Source organism: Rhincodon typus, chromosome 7, assembly GCF_021869965.1.
Source record: "Rhincodon typus isolate 14 chromosome 7, sRhiTyp1.1, whole genome shotgun sequence".
In the NCBI taxonomy this organism is placed as follows: Eukaryota; Metazoa; Chordata; class Chondrichthyes; order Orectolobiformes; family Rhincodontidae; genus Rhincodon; species Rhincodon typus.
Window position 1 is genome coordinate 95,729,477 of NC_063338.1, and position 19,851 is coordinate 95,749,327.

A 19,851-nucleotide genomic window follows, 5' to 3' on the forward strand; every position below is an offset into this window, starting at 1 on the left:
AGATCTTCCAAAAATATGTTCTGCATATACACTGAGGTGTATCTTTTCTCCTGCCTGTGCCCTATCCAGGCCAGGAGGAGCCACAGGTTCCTTTACCTCAATATCAGGAACGGGAGGTGAAGAAAAAATAAAAACCAAAAGAACTGCGGATGCTGTAAATCAGGAACAAAAACAGAAGTTGCTGGAAAAGCTCAGCAGGTCTGGCAGCATCTGTGAAGAGAAAATCAGAGTTAATGTTTCAGGTCTGGCGGCCCTTCCTCAGAACACTTAGTCTCTTCACAGATGCTGCCAGACCTGCTGAGCTTTTCTAGCAACTTCTGTTTTTATACAGGAGGTGAAGAGACCAGTTGGCACAGGTTTCTGATCTGCCATGCAGTCAATCATGGCTGATCAACCCCACTTACCTACCTTTTCACATGTTCCTCATTGTAACAAGTTCTTATTTATTTTGTCTTAAACGCGCTGAACAAGGCAGACTTGTGGTGCAGTGGGTGGTGTCCCTGCCTCTGGGCCAGAAGCTCCAGGTTTCAGCCCCACCCCAGGATGTGATGATCAAGGACAGTATGTACCAAGGCTGAAGAAGGCTGCATCTCAACCTGTGAATCCTTCTGACACACACCAGTGACAGCAGGTGAGAATGGCAGAGGTTCCTGGTCAGCTCTGTGATGGAAAGACAATTGGAACCTCAGCCAACAGTCTCTGGGCTACAACACAAGGAAATTGCTGTAACACATTGCTACAGTCAATGAAACATTCCCCTGTTGGATGGATCGTGTGGATCAGACTTGTGCCAACAGTAAGGAGCCTGATCTCTGTTCTGGCTGTAGTAGATGCTGGACCCTGTCTCCTTGCCTTGCCTGTAGTGAAGATGGTGCCACTGTAGTTCACAACTACCTTTGGACAGAGAACTAAAGGAGATATTTTAATGAATCAGCATGCACAGCGCTTAGGGATAAGGCAAGGTTGAAGATTCACAAGTGAAGAAGTCTCTCCTCATCTCAGCCTGAATAGGCTGGAATCTTATCCTGAGACTGAGAGCTGCAGTTATAGATGTCCAGCCAGGGAGGGAAACAGCCTCTCAGCGCCTGCCTGCAAACTCCAATCAGTGATTTTACAGTGAGATCGCTTCTCATTCTTCTAAACCAGAGAATGGAACCCCATTCTACTCATTGGTCCTTCCACAGACTTCACTTGCTAACCACCTAACACCGTCCCTGTCCAAAATGTTGAACCAAATTTTCCACCACTTGGTCAGCCTGTTTCGTTCTGTAGTGAGCTCTGGCACCATATCCTCTCAATCAACAAAAGCCCTCTTCACCACTACAATGTCACAACATATAGAGGTTTATAAAATCATGAGGGGCATGGATGGGGTAAATAGCCAAGGTCTTTTCAACAGGGTGGGGGGGCCCAAAACTAGAGGGCATGGGTTTAAGGTGAGAGGGGAAAGATTTAAAAGGGACCTGAGGGGCAACTTTTTCACACGGAGGGTGGTGCGTGTATGGAATGAGCTGCCAGAGGACGGGGTGGAGGCTGGTACAATTACAACATTTAAAAGGCATCTGAATGGGTATATGAATAGGAAGGGTTTAGAGGGATATGGGCCAAATGCTAGCAAATGGGACTAGATTAATTTAGGATATCTGGTCAGTATAGACGAGTTGGGCTGAAGAGTCTGTTCCATGCTGTACATCTGTATCTATCACATTGGCTGTGGGTCTGGAGTCGCATGTAGGCCAGATCAGGTCAGGATGACAGTTTCCATCCCTGACCAAACGGATTGGATTCATGGTCAGTAATAGACTCTTAATTCCGGATTTTTATTGAATTCGGATTCCGCCATCTGCTGTGGCAGGGTCCCCAGAACATTCCCTGGTCTGTGGATTAACAGCCCTGCAATAATACCACTGGGTCATTGTGTCCCTTTCATACGCAGCTGAAACCCTCATCCATATTGTTAGCTCCAGAATTAACTGTTTCTTGGCTATCAATCCTCTGTAAACCTGAGTTCATTCATTGTATTGTTGTCCAAAACCTACCTTGCACCTCAGCACCATCCTCCCCTCCGTGGTAACCTATGGTGGTTCCTTAGCTAGTAATAATGCTTTGATTTCAAGGTTCACACCCTGGTTTTAAATTCTGTTGTGATCTTGCTTATCCCAAGGTCTCTCAGCTTGCCCTCTCCATGATTTCTTCACCATTTCAGTTCTGGCCTCCTGTGAATCCCCCAATTCCTCATTTCACCATTAGCAGATGTGCTTTCAGCTTCTACAATCATACAATCATAGCTTCTACAATCCATACAGTGCAGAAAGAGGCCATTCAGCCCATTGAGCCCACACCAATCCTCCGAAGAGCATCCCACCCAGACCTAGCCCCCAACCCTATCCACATAACTTTGTATTTACCATAGCTAACCCACCTAGCCAGCACAATTGGTGTGAAAGCACCCCTGAACCTGGGATTGATACAGGGATACTTAGAGTTCAGTCTAACACTCTCCCAAGTGAGCTATTTCCACCCAGCATGTCCTGAAATTCCCTCCCAAATCCTTTTCACCTCTTCATCTTCCTCCTTTAAAACCATCTGTCACCATGCTCAAGCCTCCTATTATCTCCTGTACTGACTCTGTGATGCACTGTTCCCTCCCCGTCTTATGACACATTCACAAATTCCTCCTTCACCTCAGTGTCTCTTTGATGACAGCCCTCAGCAGGGACATTTTGCTGAGATCCTGAGCTGTTGGGATCTTCTCTCCTGGACAGCTGCTCCATATCTCCCTGAAGACGGATTCTTGAATTTCAGGACTTTTGGCCAGAGAGTACAGGGCCCAGGACAAGGTGTTTGCCGTCTGCAATGTAAAAGGCTTTCATTCAGTCAATTCCAACTAATGTACGTTTTTAATCATTCATTCATAGGATGTGGGAATCACTAGCTCGGCCAGCATTTATTGCCCACCTCTAATTACCCAGAGGGCAGTTAAAAGTCAACCACATTGTTGTAGGTCTGGAGTCACATGAAGGCGATGGCCCAGTCGTATTATTGTTGGATTGTTAGTCCAGAGACCCAGGTAACGTTCTGGGGACCCGGGTTTGAATCCTGCCACAGCAGATGGTGGAATTTGAACTCCATAAATATCTGCAATTAAGAATCTAATGATGATCATGAATTGATTGTTGGAAAAAACAATCTGGTTCACTAATGTCCTTTAGGGAAGGAAACTGCCATCCTTACCTGGTCTGGCCTACATGTGATTCCAGATCCACAGCAATGTGGTTGACTCTTAACTGCCCTCTGGGCAATTAGGGATGGGCAATAAATGATGCCTGGCCAGTGACGCCCTCATCCCGTGAATGAATAAAGGAAAACAAAATGTAGACCAGACCAGGTGAGGATGGCAGTTTCCTTCCCTTAAGGACATTGATGAACCAGATTAATTCTTTGTGCCCCCCATCCCCAACAATCAACAACAGTTTCTTGGTCATCATTGACTCTAAATTCCAGATTTTCATTAAATTCCAATTTCACCATCTGCTGTGACAGGATTTGAACACTGGTTCCCCAGAACACAACCTGGGTCTCTGGATTAATAGTTTCACAATAATACCCACTAGGCCATCACCTCCCCAGTTGCAGAGATTCTGGGAGGTGGCAGGGAAGCAAGAAGCAATTGATTGGCATTCCAACAACCTTTACTTATACAGGACCTTTATGAAACCATCGAATGGTTACAACACAGATAAGACCATTTGGCCCATCATGACAGTGCTAATTCTCTGCAAGAGTAATTGATGTATTTCCACTCACCTGCCTTTTCCCTGTAGCCATGCAACATTTCTTCTTCGGATAATGATCCAATTCTCTTTTGAAAGCCTCAATTGAAACTGCCTCCAACTCATAAGTGACGCATTCCAGATCCTAAAACTCGCTGCATGGCACAGTTTCGCCTCATGTTCTCCATTGCTTCTTCCTCCAGTTACCTTCAATTCTTCCATCTGCTTCTCCCTAGTTACTCTGACCAGACCTCTCAAGATTTTGGAAACCTCAATCAAATCTCTCAGTTTTCTCTCCTCCAAGTAAAATATGCCCATCCTCTCCCATCCGTCCAGGAATCAAGTTCCTCATTTATGGAACTATTCCCGTGAATCATTTCTGGCCTGTTTCTAATGCCTCACATCTTACCTGGTCCATAACCAAAGACAACACTCTAGTTGAGGCTGACCTCGTGTTTACACAGTTTTATCAGACCTTCACTGCTCTTGTACTCTATTGTGTGATTAATGAAACCCAGGATCCCGTAAGCTTTATTAAAATGACCTGTGATCATCAATGATGTGTACACCAGGTCCCTCTGCTCCTGCACCTCTTTCAGAATTGCACCCTATATTTTACATTTTCACTCTGTATTCATCCTGCCAAAATGAATCACTTCACACTTCTCTGTGTTAAATTTTATCTGCCACTTGTTCATTCATTTCACCAACTTGTCCATGTCCTTCTAAAGTGCTACAGTGTCCACCTCATAGTGTTACTCTGGTTCACCAAGTCTCGGTCATTAAAGCTAGGGTCCTAAAATCAACTCCATTATAAATCTCCCTCCAATCTGACAAAATATCAATTAATTGTAACTGTCTCCTTTATTCACATTGCCACTTCACTTTTTATTCCAAGCTGTAATTTTACTCATAAGTCTGTTGTGTGGCACTGTATTAAAAACCTTCTAGAAATCCACTTAACCACATCAGAAAAAAAAAACTTAAGCAAGTTAGTTAAAAATAATTTTCTCTCAATCAATTCAATATTTAATTAAGCCATTTTTGGTCAGGCAGCTATCAATTTTGATGCAAATTATTATTTCTAGAAACTTCCAAACTGCTGAGGTTACATTGACTTTAGTCTATAAAGTTCCAAAGCCAGAATGTCACACTGAACCAAATAAGGAGAGATTAGGGCAGATGACGACGAGTTAGATTTTATAAGATCATAAGATAAAAGAGCAGGAGTAGGCCATTCAGCCCGTCAGGCCTGCTCCACCATTCAATAGGGTCATGGCTGATCTGACATTCCTCATGTTCTGTAACCCTTTGTTCACCTACTGCTCGGGAATTGATATAGTCTGTCAAAAACCATTTCCTCCACATCCAATTGTAGAAGGGAAGCTTGCATTCTCTGTGAATGTAACATTCAGTGTGCACTCAGTTCCAGGAGTTAGGGATAGTACCACTGCATCACAAGAGGGCCTCCCAATAAACATGTAGATTGTATTCCTGTTCCAGCATAATGTTTGTTGTTGTTTGTTCAAATCCATGGAACCTCGTGGCTTTATTCTCTTAGCAAGTCCCCTGGATCTCACCTTTCTCTTTGACTTTAACATAAAGTTACCTCGTCCCTTGGCACGCTGGCTCAGTGGTTAGCACTGCTGCCTCACAGCACTAGGGACCCGGGTTCGATTCCAGCCTCGGGTGACTGTCCATGTGGAGTTTGCACATTCTCCCTGTGTCTGTCTGGGTTTCCCCCCACAGTCCAAAGATGTGCAGGTTAGGTGGATTGACCATGGGAAATTGCCCATAATGTGCAGGTTAGGATGGATTGACCATGGGAAATTTCCCATAGTTTGCAGGGATGTGCAGGTTAGGATGGATTGACCATGGGAAATTTCCCTGTAGTGTCCAGGGATGTGCAGGTTAGGAAGGATTGAACATGGGAAATTTCCCTGTAGTGTCCAGGGATGTGCAGCCTAATAGGATGGGGGGTGGGGTGAGTCTGGATAGGGTGCTCTTTGGAGGGTTGATGTGAACTTGCCTCACAGTGCCAGGGACCTGGGTTCATTTTCAGCCTTGGGTGACTGTGTGGAGTTTGCACCCATGTCTGTGCTGGGTCCAAATGGTCTGTTTCCACGCTGTAGGGATTCTATGAAATGGTTCTAACCAGATCATAACATAAAGCTACCCACCTGGTCTGGGATAATCAACAATAGCATCTTTATTTTATTCATTCATAGGGTGTGAGCATCACTGACTAGGTCAGCATTTATTGCCCAGAGGGCAGTTGGAGTCAATCACATTGCTTTGGGTCTGGAGTCATATATAGGCCAGACCAGATGAGGGTGGCAGATTTCCTCCCCTGCGACATTAGTGAACCAGATGGGTTTTTCCAACAATTGGCAATGGATCCATGGTCATAGAAACATAGAAGAAAGGACCAGGAGGAGGCCATTCGGCCCTTTGAGCCTGCTCCGCCATTCATCACAATCATGGCTGAATGCCCTACTCAATAGTCTAATCCTGCTTTCTCCCCATAACCTTTAATCCCATTTGCCCCAAGCGCTAGATCTAGTCACCTCTTGAACACATTCAATGTTTTGGCACCAACTACTTCCTGTGGTAACGAATCCCACAGGTTCACCACTCTTTGGGTGAAGAAATGTCTCCTCATCTCCGTCCTAAATGGTCTACCCGAATCCTCAGTCTGTGACCCCTGGTTCTCATTAGACTTTTCATTGTATTCAAATTCCACCATCTGCCATGGTGGGATTTGAACCCAGGTCCCCAGAACCTTACATGGGTTTCCAGATTACTAGTCTAGCAATAATATCATTAGGCCATCATCTCCCCACATGAAAGAGGAGAAGGACGAGAGAGGCAGCTGAAGGCACAGGCCCCAGGCGTAGATTGGTGAGCAAGAGGCCAGAAGTAGAGAGCATAGGGTCCTATTCACTAACCCCACATACCATCCTACTCCCAACCATTCACTGAGATTCCACACCACGGCCCACTCCCTGAGAACAATCTTGAAGTTCTGATGATCACTGACCGTGTCCACTCCAGCCAAAAGGAGCTCAGTGATGCTGCTGTACATCTCAGACTGGCTCATCTTCTCATTGGCCAGCAGGTGGGTCAGATACTGCCCCTCCACTGAATGCCCAGCATCCATCAGTTTTTGAATCTGCACCATCTTCTTGTCCACAGCCTTTATAGCTATAGAGAAAAGAGGCAAGAGACACAATTGGAAATGTTCTTTCTGCTTTCGTGGGATGTAGGCATCACTGGGCAAGGCCAGCACTTGTTTCCCATCCCCAACTGCCCTTGAGCTGATTGCCTTTGCTGATGATTTCACAGGCCGGTCAAGCATCAACCACAACAGAAATAGAAATAAGAGTTAACATTTCAGGTCCAGTGACCCTTCCCCAGGCACTTGAGGAGCTTGAGTTCTCAGGAAGGGTCACCGGACCCAAAACGCTAACTCTGATTTCTCTTCACAGATGCTGTCAGACCTGTTGAGCTTTTCCAGCAACTTTTGTTTTTGTTTCTGATTTACAGCATCCGCAGTTCTTTAGGTTTTTACAACAGAAACAGAAATTGCTGGAGAAACTCAGCAGGTCTGGCAGCATCTGTGGAGAGAGAAACAGATTTAACGTTTCAGGTCTAGTGACCATCCTTCAAATTGGAAGCTTTCTCTCCACAGATACTGCCAGCTCTGCTGAGTTTCTCCAGCCATTCCAGTTTTTGTTTCAGATTTCCAGCATCCACAGTTTTTCACTTTTGATGGGATTAAAACCATATTGCTGTAGTCTGGAGTCACCTATAAGCCAGGCCGGGTAAGAGATGGCAGATTTTTGTTACTGAAGGATGTTAGTAAATTATACAGACAGACCCCAGGTTGTGAATGAGTTCTGTCTGCAAGCTGATTTTTTCACAGGTTAGAACACAAAGCAGAATATAAAGGAGCAGTTTGTAAGTACAGGAAGTGTTCTATGTTAAATCCTTAAAATTACACCCCTCCATATCTTTTTAAACATGAATCAATGATAGCTGATGCAGTCAGCATCACTAGCTCTCAAGTCCAGACTTATTAGTGGAACTGAAATTCCACCAGTTGCTATGGAAAGATTTGAACTTGTTCACCCCCAGCCTGATAGTCCAAGTCTCTAGTTAGTATTACCAGAGATAGTAAGAACTGCCAATCCTGGAGTCTGAGATCACACAGTGTGGAGCTGGAGGAAGGGTCTGAAGAAGGGTCCCAACCTGAAACGTCAGCTTTCCCATTCCTCTGAAGCTGCCTGGTCTGCTGTGTTCCTCCAGCTCCACACTGTGTTATCTAGTTACGTTACCATCTCCAGTAACTAGTACACACTCCTCAGTTCACTTCAACCACCTGCTATACTCATGTTTGCATGAGTGGACAGGCGATTATAAATGATAAAACTGTGTTTGTTGGAAAACATCGCAGATACCAATACTGAAATGATGACCAGTAGAATCATAGGATCCCTACAGTGTGGAACCAGGCCATTCAGTCCACACTGACCCTCCAAAGAGCATCTGACCCAGACCTACCTTATCCCTGCGTTTCTCATGGCCAACCCACCTATCCTGTACATCTTCAGACTGTGGGAGGAAACCCACTCAGACAATGTGCAAACTCCACATTGAGAGTCACCCGAGGGTAGAATAAAACCTGGGTCCCTGGTGTTATGAGGCAGCAGTGCTAACCACTGAGCCACCGTGCCACACAATAGTCTGGCAAATCTCATAATTAGGCTGTGGAGAGGAATTTAACTTAATTAATGGGATGGAAGGGTGCCCATGAGGGAAAATCTGGAAAGTTAAAGAGAAAGGATAAGGCAATAGTTCAAGGCAGTAACATGGATAATGATAGCCTCAGTGAGACAGAAAGGGACAGTACATACAAACATAAGTACAAACTAGCAAGTCAGGGAAAATACCTTTAAACTAACCAAGGGAAAGGAGGTTAGAGGGTGAAAGGAGATTGAGAAAGATGAAAGTTTAGGCAGTACATTCTTGTGGTTAAAGACAATCTGAATGGAACAGGAAGAGAGTTTAACAGTATTAATGCAGTGCAGAGTAAGATTGAAACAAAAACAGAAATTGCTGTAGAAATTCAGCAGGTCTGGCAGCATCTGTGGAGAGAGAAACAGAGTTAACGTTTTCAGTCTAATATTCTTCTGAAGAGCCATATTTCAGATCTCCAGCATCCACAATACCCTAAATGAACTGGTAACATAAAACGAGATGAATGCTTTAAATCCAATTGCCATCACAGAGACATGGTTATAATGTGACCGAGATTGCTAAATAAACATTGAAAAGACAAGCAGAATGGAAAACAAAGGGGGATAGCCCTGGTAATGAAGTATAATGTCAAATTACATTAATGAGAAATGATCTTGGCTCAGAATACAAGGAAGCATTAACAGAATAGATGGAGATTAGGAATAGCAGAAGTCGGGTGTAGTTTACAGGCCCCCTAACTTTAGTTATACCCTTGGACATAGCATTGAACAAGACACTAAAATAAAACAACTGCAGATGTTGGAAATCTGAAACAAAAAGAGAAATTGCTGGAGAAACTCAGCAGGTCTGGCAGCATCTATGGAGAGAAAGCAGAATTAAAGTTTCAGGTCCAGTGACCCTTCTTCAGAACAAGAGTCTCTGGGCCCCAAACATTAACTCTGTTTTCTCTCCACAGATGCTGCCAGACCTGCTGAGTTTTTCTATTGATTTGACATTATCGGAGCTTGTAACAAAGGTAGTGTATTAGTAAAGGGAGATGTTAATGCTCATAAAAACTGTATCAATCAAATTGGCAAAGGTGGTGGAAGATGGTTTTGTAGAATTCATAGGATCATACAGTAGACAAGAAACCCTTAAGCCCATCAAGGCTGTACTGTTAAGTTCTTTCATGACAGTTCCCAGGAACAATATGTTGTCAACAAAGTAAGAATAAAGCTATTTTAGATCGTGTTGTATAATAATTAGAAACCTCACATTAAAACTCCATTAGGAAATAGTGCTCATTGAATACCACATTAAATTTGAAATTTACATTTTCTAATCACAATGAGAATTGTAAATGAACCCACGTTGTAGGTAAGAAAGGAGATCTGGTTGAGGTTGATTGGAAAATAAACTATAGGTATGGAAATAAATAAAGTGGGAAACAATTAAAGAAAAGTTCAAAATATTACACACAAATGCATTCCATTCAAAGGCAAAAGTTCACCGAGAAAGACATGTCTGTGGCCCACATTCAGGTTAGTACTATATTAATGCAGAGATTTTAAAGTTAATGCAGAGTTTTAAAGTTAAAGCGTAGTGGTAAGCCTGAGGATTGGGAGTGTTTTAGAAACCAGCAAAGGGCTACCAAAAGTTGATAAAAAAGGGTAATTTACAAAAAATGAGAGTAATTGGCGAGAATAATTCAAACAGATGATGAGGTTGGTGTCAGAGTAAACACAGAGTTTAGTTATGGTTATGGTTGTTGGAGGCTAATTAAGTGCAGTTGGATATTGAGAGTGAGCATGTGCAGTCATCAGATTGTTGGTGTCAGCAAACAGATCAGGAGTGAGAACATCCCCAAGACAATTTACTTAGATATTAGAACAGGCAGTCCACAGTTTGGTCAAAGAGATCAGTTTTAAGGAGCATCTTTTAAGGAGCGAGACAGAGAAGAGCTTAGGGCCCAGGCAGCTGGAGGGACAGTTGTGTAGTGATTAAAATCAGTGACACTGAAGAGGACAGAGGAGACGAACACAGGGATCTGAGAGCGTTGGCTGAGCCTAAGGCAACAGGCAATGGCAGGGATCCTTGTGTTTCTAAATAGAAGCAGAGCTTATAAAAGCAAGGAAGTGATGCTACACCTCTACAAAATTGGTGCACTGTGTTCAGTCCTGGGCTCCTTATTTAAGGAAGGATGTTAAAGCCCTGAAGGGAGTGTAAAGGTGATTTACTGGAATGATCCCAGGAATATGGGATTTTAAATACAGGGAAGGATTAGAGAAATTGGGCTTATTCTCCTTGGAGCAGAGAAGATTAAGAAGTGACCTGATTTGAGGTGTTCAAAGTTATGAACAATTTTGACAGGGTAAAGGAGGAAATTCCGTTTCCACTAGCTGGTATGTCAGTAACTAGGGGTCATACTTTCAAGATTGTCAGCAAGAGAGCTGAGGACAAACTTCTTTATTTAGACAGTTGTTAGGATTTGGAATGAGCTGCCTGGGAGAGTAGGAGAGGTGGATTCCACAGGAGGTTTCAAAAGGGAGCTGGATATATATTTGAAAGGGATGATGTTAGGGGGCTATGGGGACAGGGCTGGAGAGTGGGACTAGCTGTTGTAGGTTTTTTGGGAGCTGATACAGACATGATGGGTTGAGGAGCCCCCTTCTGTGCTATAAAATCCCATGACTAGACCGTGAAGGGTTTCGAAAATGACGGTATGAATTTTAAAATGAGGTATTTCTGGTTCTGGCAAATTCTGATGTCACCAACAACGGGTTCTAAAACACAAAGAGATTCCTCATACCAAAGTCAAACATGTTGTCCCAGGCCTGAAGGTACTGCTTCCAAAATGGCAGCCAGTTCCTCGTCCACTTTGGGAACAGTTCGCTGTAGCCCAGCGCACGGAACATAGTCCTGACAGAATTGATGAATTTCTGCGTTTCTTCTGGAACCTTCTCCTGCAGACAGCCCAGGCGGATCTCAAGCAGGATAGCAGCAATTACTGTTCAACATGAGGGGCATCACCGTTAGCTCTCACCGGTAACCAGCCACTGCCTCACTAGTTAGATGATTAAATTGACTCGTTATGCTAAAGGGAGGGGGAAACACCCAACAGATAATCCATTAAGACATAGGAGCAGAAGTACACCATTCAGCCGATTTGGTCTTCTCCTCCGTTCAGTGCATTGATGGCTGATCTAATAACCCTCAACTCTACTTTCCTGCCTTTTCCCCAGAACCCTTGATTCCCTTCAAACTCAGAACATTAGCCTGGTACCTCTGGGTCCATTACCAATATGCCACTGGTGTCACAGTCACTCAAGATGTAAAGATGTAAGAGTGGAACCAGATAAAAGCAGTACCTACAAGATAGTTTCTCCTGCCCTGAAAATAATTCAGATGGATTTGTGGGAATAACAGCCCCTTTGCTGGGAATCTAGCCTCATTTCCACTCCCACCCCCACACCTGCCCCCACTAATGCTGTGGTCCAGTAGCCCAGCAGTGGCCTTACCTTCAAAGGTGTACTTCTGCAGTTCCTTAGTAATGTTGTGCACCATGACCCCAGATCCACTTGCCGAGCGCAGACTCTGGATTCGGTTGATGAAATCAGTTGCTACCTCGTTGATAACACCCTGATATAGTGCAGCGTCCTGTGGCTTCAGCATCCTTTTGTTGAGCAAGGCCCGCAGTCTGTACCAGTCCTCACCGTCCCTGGTTAGGGGAAAGACCAGGGAGACTTAAAGGAGATCATTGATTGGTTCGTGGCTGCTTCTTAACATGATGGAATCAACAAGGCATTACACCGCATTATGGTCTTAAGATTTCAAGGCTGACACAGACAGATCTTTAATCAGGAAGGGAATCAAGGGTTATGGGGAAAAGACAGGACAGTGCAGCTGAGGATTATCAGATCAACCATGATCGGTTGCTCAGTGGTTAGCACTGCAGCCTCACAGTGCCAGGGACCTGGGTTCAATCCCACCCTTAAGTGATTGTCTGTGTGGAGTTTGCACATTCTCCCCGTGTCTGTGTGGGTTTCCTCCGGTTTCCTCCCACAGCCCAAAGATTTACAGGTTAGGTGGATTGGCCATGCTAGTGTCCAGTGATGTACAGGTTAGGTGGGTTAGCCCATGGGAAATGCAAGGTTGCAGGGCCACTCTTCAGAAGGTCAGTATGGACTCAATTAGCCAAATGGCCTGCTTCCACACTGTAGGGATTCTATGATCTGATTGAATGGCAGAACAAAGTCAATGGGCCGAATGGTTCAATATTGGTCTATGCAAAATAAAACTGTAATAAACTTGATCAATTTTTAAAAATTCATTCACAGGATGAGGGTATCGCTGGCTAGGGCAGCATTTATTACCCATCCCTAATTACCCAGAGGGCAGTTCAGAGTCAACCACATTGCTGTGGGTCTGGAGTCACATGTAGGCCAGACCAGGTAAGGATGGCAGATTCCTTCACTAAAGGACATTAGAGAACCAGATGGGTTTTTCCAGCAATTGACAATGGACTCATGGTCATCACTAGACTCTTAATTCCAGATATTTATAAGTTTGAAATTCCACCATCTGCTGAGGCGGGATTTGAACCTGGGTCTGTAAAAGCCAAGTGATAATAGCACTAGACCATAACCTCTTGCCTCCAGAGAAACAGATTCATAAATCACTGAAAGTAGGGACACAAGTTAGTAAGATGGGGAAAATAAATCAGCAAACCAAGGGCTGGGCTTCACCTCCACAGCAACAGAGAATGTGTGTTAATCTGATCCAGAATCTTGCTTCGAGCACTCTCCGGGTTATTCTGCACAGCTCCAGATTCCATATTATAAAAAGGATCACAGAGGCACTGGAAAAGGTTTTAAAAGGTTGGAACTCTCAGAAAGACTGAAGAGGCTGAACTCTCCCCTCCAGGGAATAAAGAAGTGACCTGATAGAGATCTTTACAGGGAATCTGAAGGTGTTTAATCGGGAAAGACCTGAAATAGGGGTCTATAAATGTTAGTTATTCACAAATAAATCCAGTGTGAAAGTCAGGAGCAACACCTTTAGCCAGAAAGTGGAGAGCATCAATGATCACAGAAAGTCATGGCAAATAGCACAGATGTATTTAAGAGAGAGTTAGAGCTAAAACAGAATGTAGTTTTGCAGATATTGTATTTTAGAGTAAGACTTTCATTATAAATATTGTACATTTGCAGCTGACAATCTGTACTTTACCCAGGCTGGGAGAACACACAACTACTAACATTTCTTGTTAGCACCCAGTCAGTTTTCATCTCCCTCTTGGCTTATCACAAGCAATTCCTTTGTCTGCCTCTCCCTTTTCTCTCTCTCTCTCTCTCTCAGCACCTCCTGTTTTTGTTTAGTGTTTCCAGAACCAGTCTTTGTGTCAATTCCAGAGAACTTCATGACAGAAGATTCTGTTATTTCATCAGCTGCTTTAGTATCCCGGGGTGGATATCATTTAGTCCCAGAGGTTTAACTATTCTAAGACCCATTATCTTCCCCATATTCCACAATCAAAAAACTCTTACAGCCCAGAGGGAGATTGTTAGGGCTGCTAGTTCTGTCTCCCCTGCTGACGACCCACAGCCTTTAAAAACTTCTCCTTTCTATTCAGGTGCTTATACAATTCCCTTCTGCAATCTGTAATTGAAACTGCACCCACCCCCCACACCACACTCTCAGACAGTACGTTCCAGACCCTAACCACTCAAGTGAATCTGCCTCCCCCACACTCTCATACAGCACATTCCAGACACTAATCTTTCAATTTGCATTTTTTTTTCCACATGTTGCCATCGCTCCCTTTGCCAATCACCTAAAGTCAGTGACATCTGATTGTCAATCCTTCTGCAAGTGGGAACATATTCCCCTGTCTACACTGTCTAGCCCCTCATCATTTTCAACACCTCTATCAACTCTGCTCACTGTGGAGGAGAGCCCTGGCTTTTCCTATGAAAGCACGTCCCTCTTCCCCGGTAACCCTCTCATAAATGATCATCACCTCCTCTCAGGCTTTCACATCTTTCCTCAGATATTGGGCACAATATTCCAGTTGAGGCCGAATCAATGTATTATAAAGGTTCACTTGTATTTCCTTGCTTCTGTAACTCTGTAGTCCTGTTATTAAAGTCCAGAATCCCATGTGCCTTTCTAATCACTTTTTTCTCCCTGACAGCTACGCTCAGTGACCTCTGAACTAACACCCCATGGGGTTTCTGCCCCTCTACCCACTTTAGAACTGTACCTGTCTCGCTCTGCCTACCAAAATGAGTCATTTTGCATTTCTCAATATTAAATCTCATCTGACAAGTATCTGCCCACCCCAGTTGCCTCTGTCATCATCCTCCTTCACAGTTTATGACTGAATAAACCTTTCATTATCCAGCCCTATAGGACCAGGAGTGTGCTGATTGATCAAATATTTGGGATAATCAAGAGGCTCTCACATAATCAATGTAAAAACACACACTAAGTAATAGAAATGTAACGCAGGAGATATACACATAACTGTCATATTTTATTTACAGCATAAATCACTTACATAATAACGCAACTTTGTCTTAAGTAATACTTACCAGCAGAGAGACTCCCACTCACACTCTCACTGGCGTCATGACAATAGGTCGCGGTATTTGAGGTGAAATTGACTCGAAATTGAACCAACTGTTGATATTTTGTGTAGCCATTCAATTGAACAAGTATATTTACATTGAGATAAATAGATTTTTACAAAATACAATAATTAGACAGAAGAATACAGTAAACATACCAGTATTTGAAGTATACTCGTTTTGCCTGTTTATCGAGAGTGATGGTTCAGAACTGAAGAAGGGTCATTGGACCTGAAACATTAACTCAGCTTTCTCTCCACAGATGCTGCTGGACATGCTGAGTTTTTCCAACAATTTTTCTAATTTATTTTCTGATTTCCAGCATCTGCAGTTCTTTGGTTTTTTGATCATAACTTAAGAGTCATAGTGTAATAGAGCTGTACAGCACAGAAACAGACCCTTCAGTCCAACTCGTCCATGCCAACCAATATCCTAAATTAATCTAGTCCCATTTTCCAGCATTTGGCCCATATCCCTCTAAACCCTTCCTATTCATGTACCCACCCAGATACCTTTTAAATGTTGTAATTGTACCAGCCTCTACCACTTCCTCTGGCAGCTCATTCCAAATGCACCACTCTCTGCATGAAAAAGTTATTCCTTAGATCCCTTTTAAATGTTTCCCCTTTCATCTTAAGCCTATGCCCTCTTGTTTTCGAATCCCCCACCCTAGGAGAAAGAGCTTGTCTATTCACCCTATCCATGCCCCTCATAATTTTATAAACCTCTACAATGTTACCCCCACCCTCTGACACTGCAGGGAAAATAGCCCCAGCCTATTCAGCCCCTCCCTACAGTTCAAACCCTCCAACCCTGAAAACATGCCTGTAAATCTTTTCTGAACCCTTTCAAGTTTCACAACATCTTTCCTATAGTAGGGAGACCAGAATTGCACTCAGTATTCCAAAAGTGGCCTAACCAATGTCCTGTACAGCCGCAACATGACCTCCCAACTCCTGTGCACTGTCCAATAAATGCAAGCAAACAAACGCTTTCTTCACCGTCCTGTCTACCTGTGACTTCACTTTCAAGGAACTATGAACCTGCACTCCAAGGTCTCTTTGTTCAGTAACACTCCCCAGGACCTTACCATTAGGTATATAAGTCCTGCCCTGATTTGCCTTTCCAAAATGCAGCACCTCAAATCTATCTAAATTATACTCCATCTGCCACTCCTTCTTTGTTCTTGCAATATATGTCCCTATTGATGAAGCCCAGGGTTTTATTTAAACTACTCTCAACTATGTTTACATTTCCACTCACTTCCTCTTCATAAATTGAGTAGGTTTGCTATTTGTTTCGTTGACTCCAGATTCCTTTCTACACCTATCACTTTCCCAGTGTTTCTTTGTTGCTTTTTAGAATTCGTTCAGTCCATTGGGATCTCGACTTCTCAAGTTTGTGTAAGCCTTATATTTCAACCGTCTCTTACCTCACTGGGTGCGTGAAGTTGCTTTATAGCTGGGGCTTTTGTCTTTTAGAGGGGTTTACCATTTTGTTTTCTATCAAATATTTCTCTGAATTTTTCCCATTATTTGTGGATTTTTCATTGATATTTCAGCCCAATAGATGTGGTCAGCTCCCACCTTCAAACCCAACATCAAATTCACTCATATTCTGATTGCTATGAACTACTTGTTCCCTGGACATCAGATTATTAACCAGTTTATACTTTATCATTCATCACTAAATCAAGAAAAGCCTGTTTAATTCTAAAATAAATTGTTGCAGCATATCGCTTAAAGGAAGGAACAAATTACTGCAGATGCTGGAATCTGTACTGAAATCAACAAATGCTGGAGATCACAGCGGGTCAGGCAACATCCATGGAGAGAGAGAGAGCAAGCTAACGTTTCGAGTCTAGATGACTCTTCATCAGAGCTGAAGTGAAGTGTGGACAGGACAGGCATTAATGCTATACTGGTGGGGGGGGGAGGTGGTGGTGGTATGGGGGGGTGCGTGTGTGTGTTGTGGGGTGGTGTAGGGTAGTGGGTGTAGGGTGCTGGTGGAGAAAAGATGTCAATAGCTCAGATTAAGTGATCAGAATGTGAGAATGGCAGAGAAATGGTATGTCTACCTGCCAGACCGAAAAGGACAGTAACTGGGATGGTGGCAGGGGAGAGAGGACATGATAACAAGCTAAAAGGAAGTGAAGGAATGTTCACAACACCTTTAAATTGTGAATAATTGTGCAGCTCATTCTCACTGATATAAAACAACTGCTGATGCTGCAGATCAGAAACAAAAACAGAAATTTCTGGAGAAACTCTGACGTGGAGGTGCCAGTTTTGGACTGGGGTGGACAAGATCAGAAATCACACGATTTATAGTCCAACAGGTCTATTTGAAGATGCAAATTTTCAGAGTCTTGCTCCTCCTCTAGGTATTAGTGAGACAGGTAGTAGCAGACGCAGAATTTATAAGCAGAAGATCAAAGGGCCACTGAACTGATGCGGTGTTGAACAAACTTATGATGGCTGTTAAATCTTCAATTAGTTACTAAGGATTAATATGCAAATTCCCAAATTTCTTTCAGGTCACTGCCCTGAGATAACTAAAGGTTTTATGAGTTCCCTCAGTATGCCAGAGGTGTCATCCCAGGTCAGACAATGCATTTTAGGTGTGAGGCTATGTTTAGAATCTGGCTGTGTATCAATTTGGGAGTCAGACTGGTTTTATTTCCAAAGTAGGAATTTATAAAATGCCATGTTGTTTGTGTGGAAAAGAAAGAGAGAGAGACACACACATACACACACAAATTTAAGGGTGAATTTCCATTTGCAGATTTGTATTTGCAGGTACATTCTAATTTGTTCAAAAAGCACACCATTTATAGACAGTCAACGTGATTTTTGACCTGGAGAAACTCAGCAGGTCTGGCGGTGTCAGTACAGAGAGAAAGCAGAGTTAACAATTCGAGTCCAGTCACCCTGCTTCAGAACTGAGCTTACTGCGCTGTTGCTTATAGATGCTGCCAGTCTTGCTGAGTTTCTCCAGCAGTTTCTGTTTATATTTCATCCCTGCTGACAGTGAAGTTCAGACTGAGGCTGACTTACGCAGTAATGAGACCATTTGCCAGTCCCCGTACTTTTCGTTGTTCTTTCCAGGGGTTCTCAACCACGCGCAAGGGATACTTCCCTTCCTGACGCAAAACTTGTTCAATCAAGCTGTTGTCAGCCACATTCACTATGGACCCCATTCTCCACAATGGCCCAAACATGTTCTGTTCTATTATCTAACAAAGCAAATGTTAATAATCAGATTTACAAACAGAACTTTGCCTCCTAACATATGTTTAACTCCTTACCATAATTATGTGCAAAGGTGAACTGCAATAACTCATCAGTCTATATTCTTTTGGGAGAATTATTCAGAATCACAGGGTCATCACAATAAAGAAGGTGGCCATTCAGCCCACTGGTCTGTGTTGGCTCTGTGAGCATTTGCACTTAATGCCAATTTCCTATATTTAACCGTAACCCCTTACATGGTTTCTGTCATTTTTTAGGATGTAGGTCTTGCTGGCTGTACCAGTATTCACTGCCATCCCTAATTGTCCCTTTGAAACGAGTGGATTTTTAGGGCATTTCAGAGGGCAGTTAAGAGTAAACCAAATTGCTGTGGGTCTGAAGTCACATATATTCCAGATCAGGACGGCAGATTTCCTTCCCTGAAAGGACATTGGTAAACCAGATAGGGATTTCCAACAAATTGACGTAAGGTTATAACTATGTGTCTGCCCATAAGGAGGTGAAGGGAATCCTCCTTCCCCTTGATCCCCTCCCAGGTGAGTCCCAGTCTTTCTCCCTGTGCCCCAGATGAGACTCTGGCCTGTCTACCCCTGCCCCAAGTGAGACTCTGGCCTGCCTACCCCTTCCCCAGGTATGTCTCTGGCCTCTCTACCCCTACCACAGATGAGTCTGCAGTCTCTCTCTCCCCCTCCCCCAGGTGAGTGTCTGGTCTCTCTCCCCCTGCCCCAGGTGAGTGTCTGGTCTCTCTCCCCCTCCCCCAGGTGACTATCTGGTCTGTCTCTCCCTCCCCCAGGTGAGCTTCCTCTCCCCGTTTACCTGGAACAGGTGTAACTTTTTGAAGTATCCCTTGATGAAGAGCCAGTAGAAAGTGCTCCATCCACTGTGTCCTGGCATAGCCTGTAGGGGTTTGGAGCGGAGGGCTGTGCTCTCTGTGGATGCAGGTATGTTTGAACAGTGTCTGACATCAGAGTGACCACAGACAGCAGAGTACCAAGCTGGGATAACTGACCAATCCCATCGCACATAGATTCCCCTGCTCAGCACCGGTCTCATCACAGAAAACATGCTCAAGCTTCACAAAAATGTAATCAAATGCTGAAAAGCTATCACGTCACACAATATATACTAATCTCTACCTCGTGCCTGTACCAGGGTCCTAGTGCTCAAAGGCTTGATATACTTATTGAGAATTCGGGGGTAAAAGATTAGCAACCTTGGTTTGAAATTTGTCCTCATAAAAGCTCATCTTCCCGCCACTTACTCAGCCAGTCCCCTGTTGAGAATTTCTCCCTTAACCTCAGTGTGTCACAATCAGATCTCCCAGTCAAGATTCTGGGTTCAAGACCACTCTCATGGTAAACCTCATTTATACTGACTATTGAGGGAGTGCCACACTGTCGGAGGGTCAGTGCTGAGGGAATGTCGCACTGTCGGAGGGTCAGTGCTGAGGGAATGTCG

At 43.8% G+C, this 19,851-nt stretch overlaps 1 protein-coding gene across 1 annotated transcript; it reads right to left on the reverse strand.

Annotated features, from left to right (window-relative positions):
* Positions 1 to 2,680: 2,680 nt before the first annotated feature.
* On the reverse strand, positions 2,681 to 18,371 carry LOC109924020 (sterol 26-hydroxylase, mitochondrial-like). Its single transcript, XM_048599475.1, has 5 exons — positions 18,199 to 18,371; positions 12,032 to 12,231; positions 11,323 to 11,520; positions 6,814 to 6,977; positions 2,681 to 2,851 (listed from the first exon to the last, which is right to left on the reverse strand). Exons 1-5 carry the CDS (start codon positions 18,360 to 18,362, stop codon positions 2,681 to 2,683), a joined length of 897 nt encoding a protein of 298 aa, XP_048455432.1. The 5' UTR covers positions 18,363 to 18,371.
* Between the last annotated feature and the right edge of the window lie 1,480 nt (positions 18,372 to 19,851).

Coding starts and splice junctions, on each gene's coding strand:
- LOC109924020 (XM_048599475.1), bottom strand. CDS start 18,362: ATGTTTGGGCCATTGTGGAGAATGGGGTCCATAGTGAATGTGGCTGAC. Junction 11,521..12,031: donor GCAGAAGTACACCTTTGAAG/GTAAGGCCACTG, acceptor CATGTTGAACAG/TAATTGCTGCTATCCTGCTT. Junction 2,852..6,813: donor TTTTGGCTGGAGTGGACACG/GTCAGTGATCAT, acceptor TTTACATTGCAG/ACGGCAAACACCTTGTCCTG.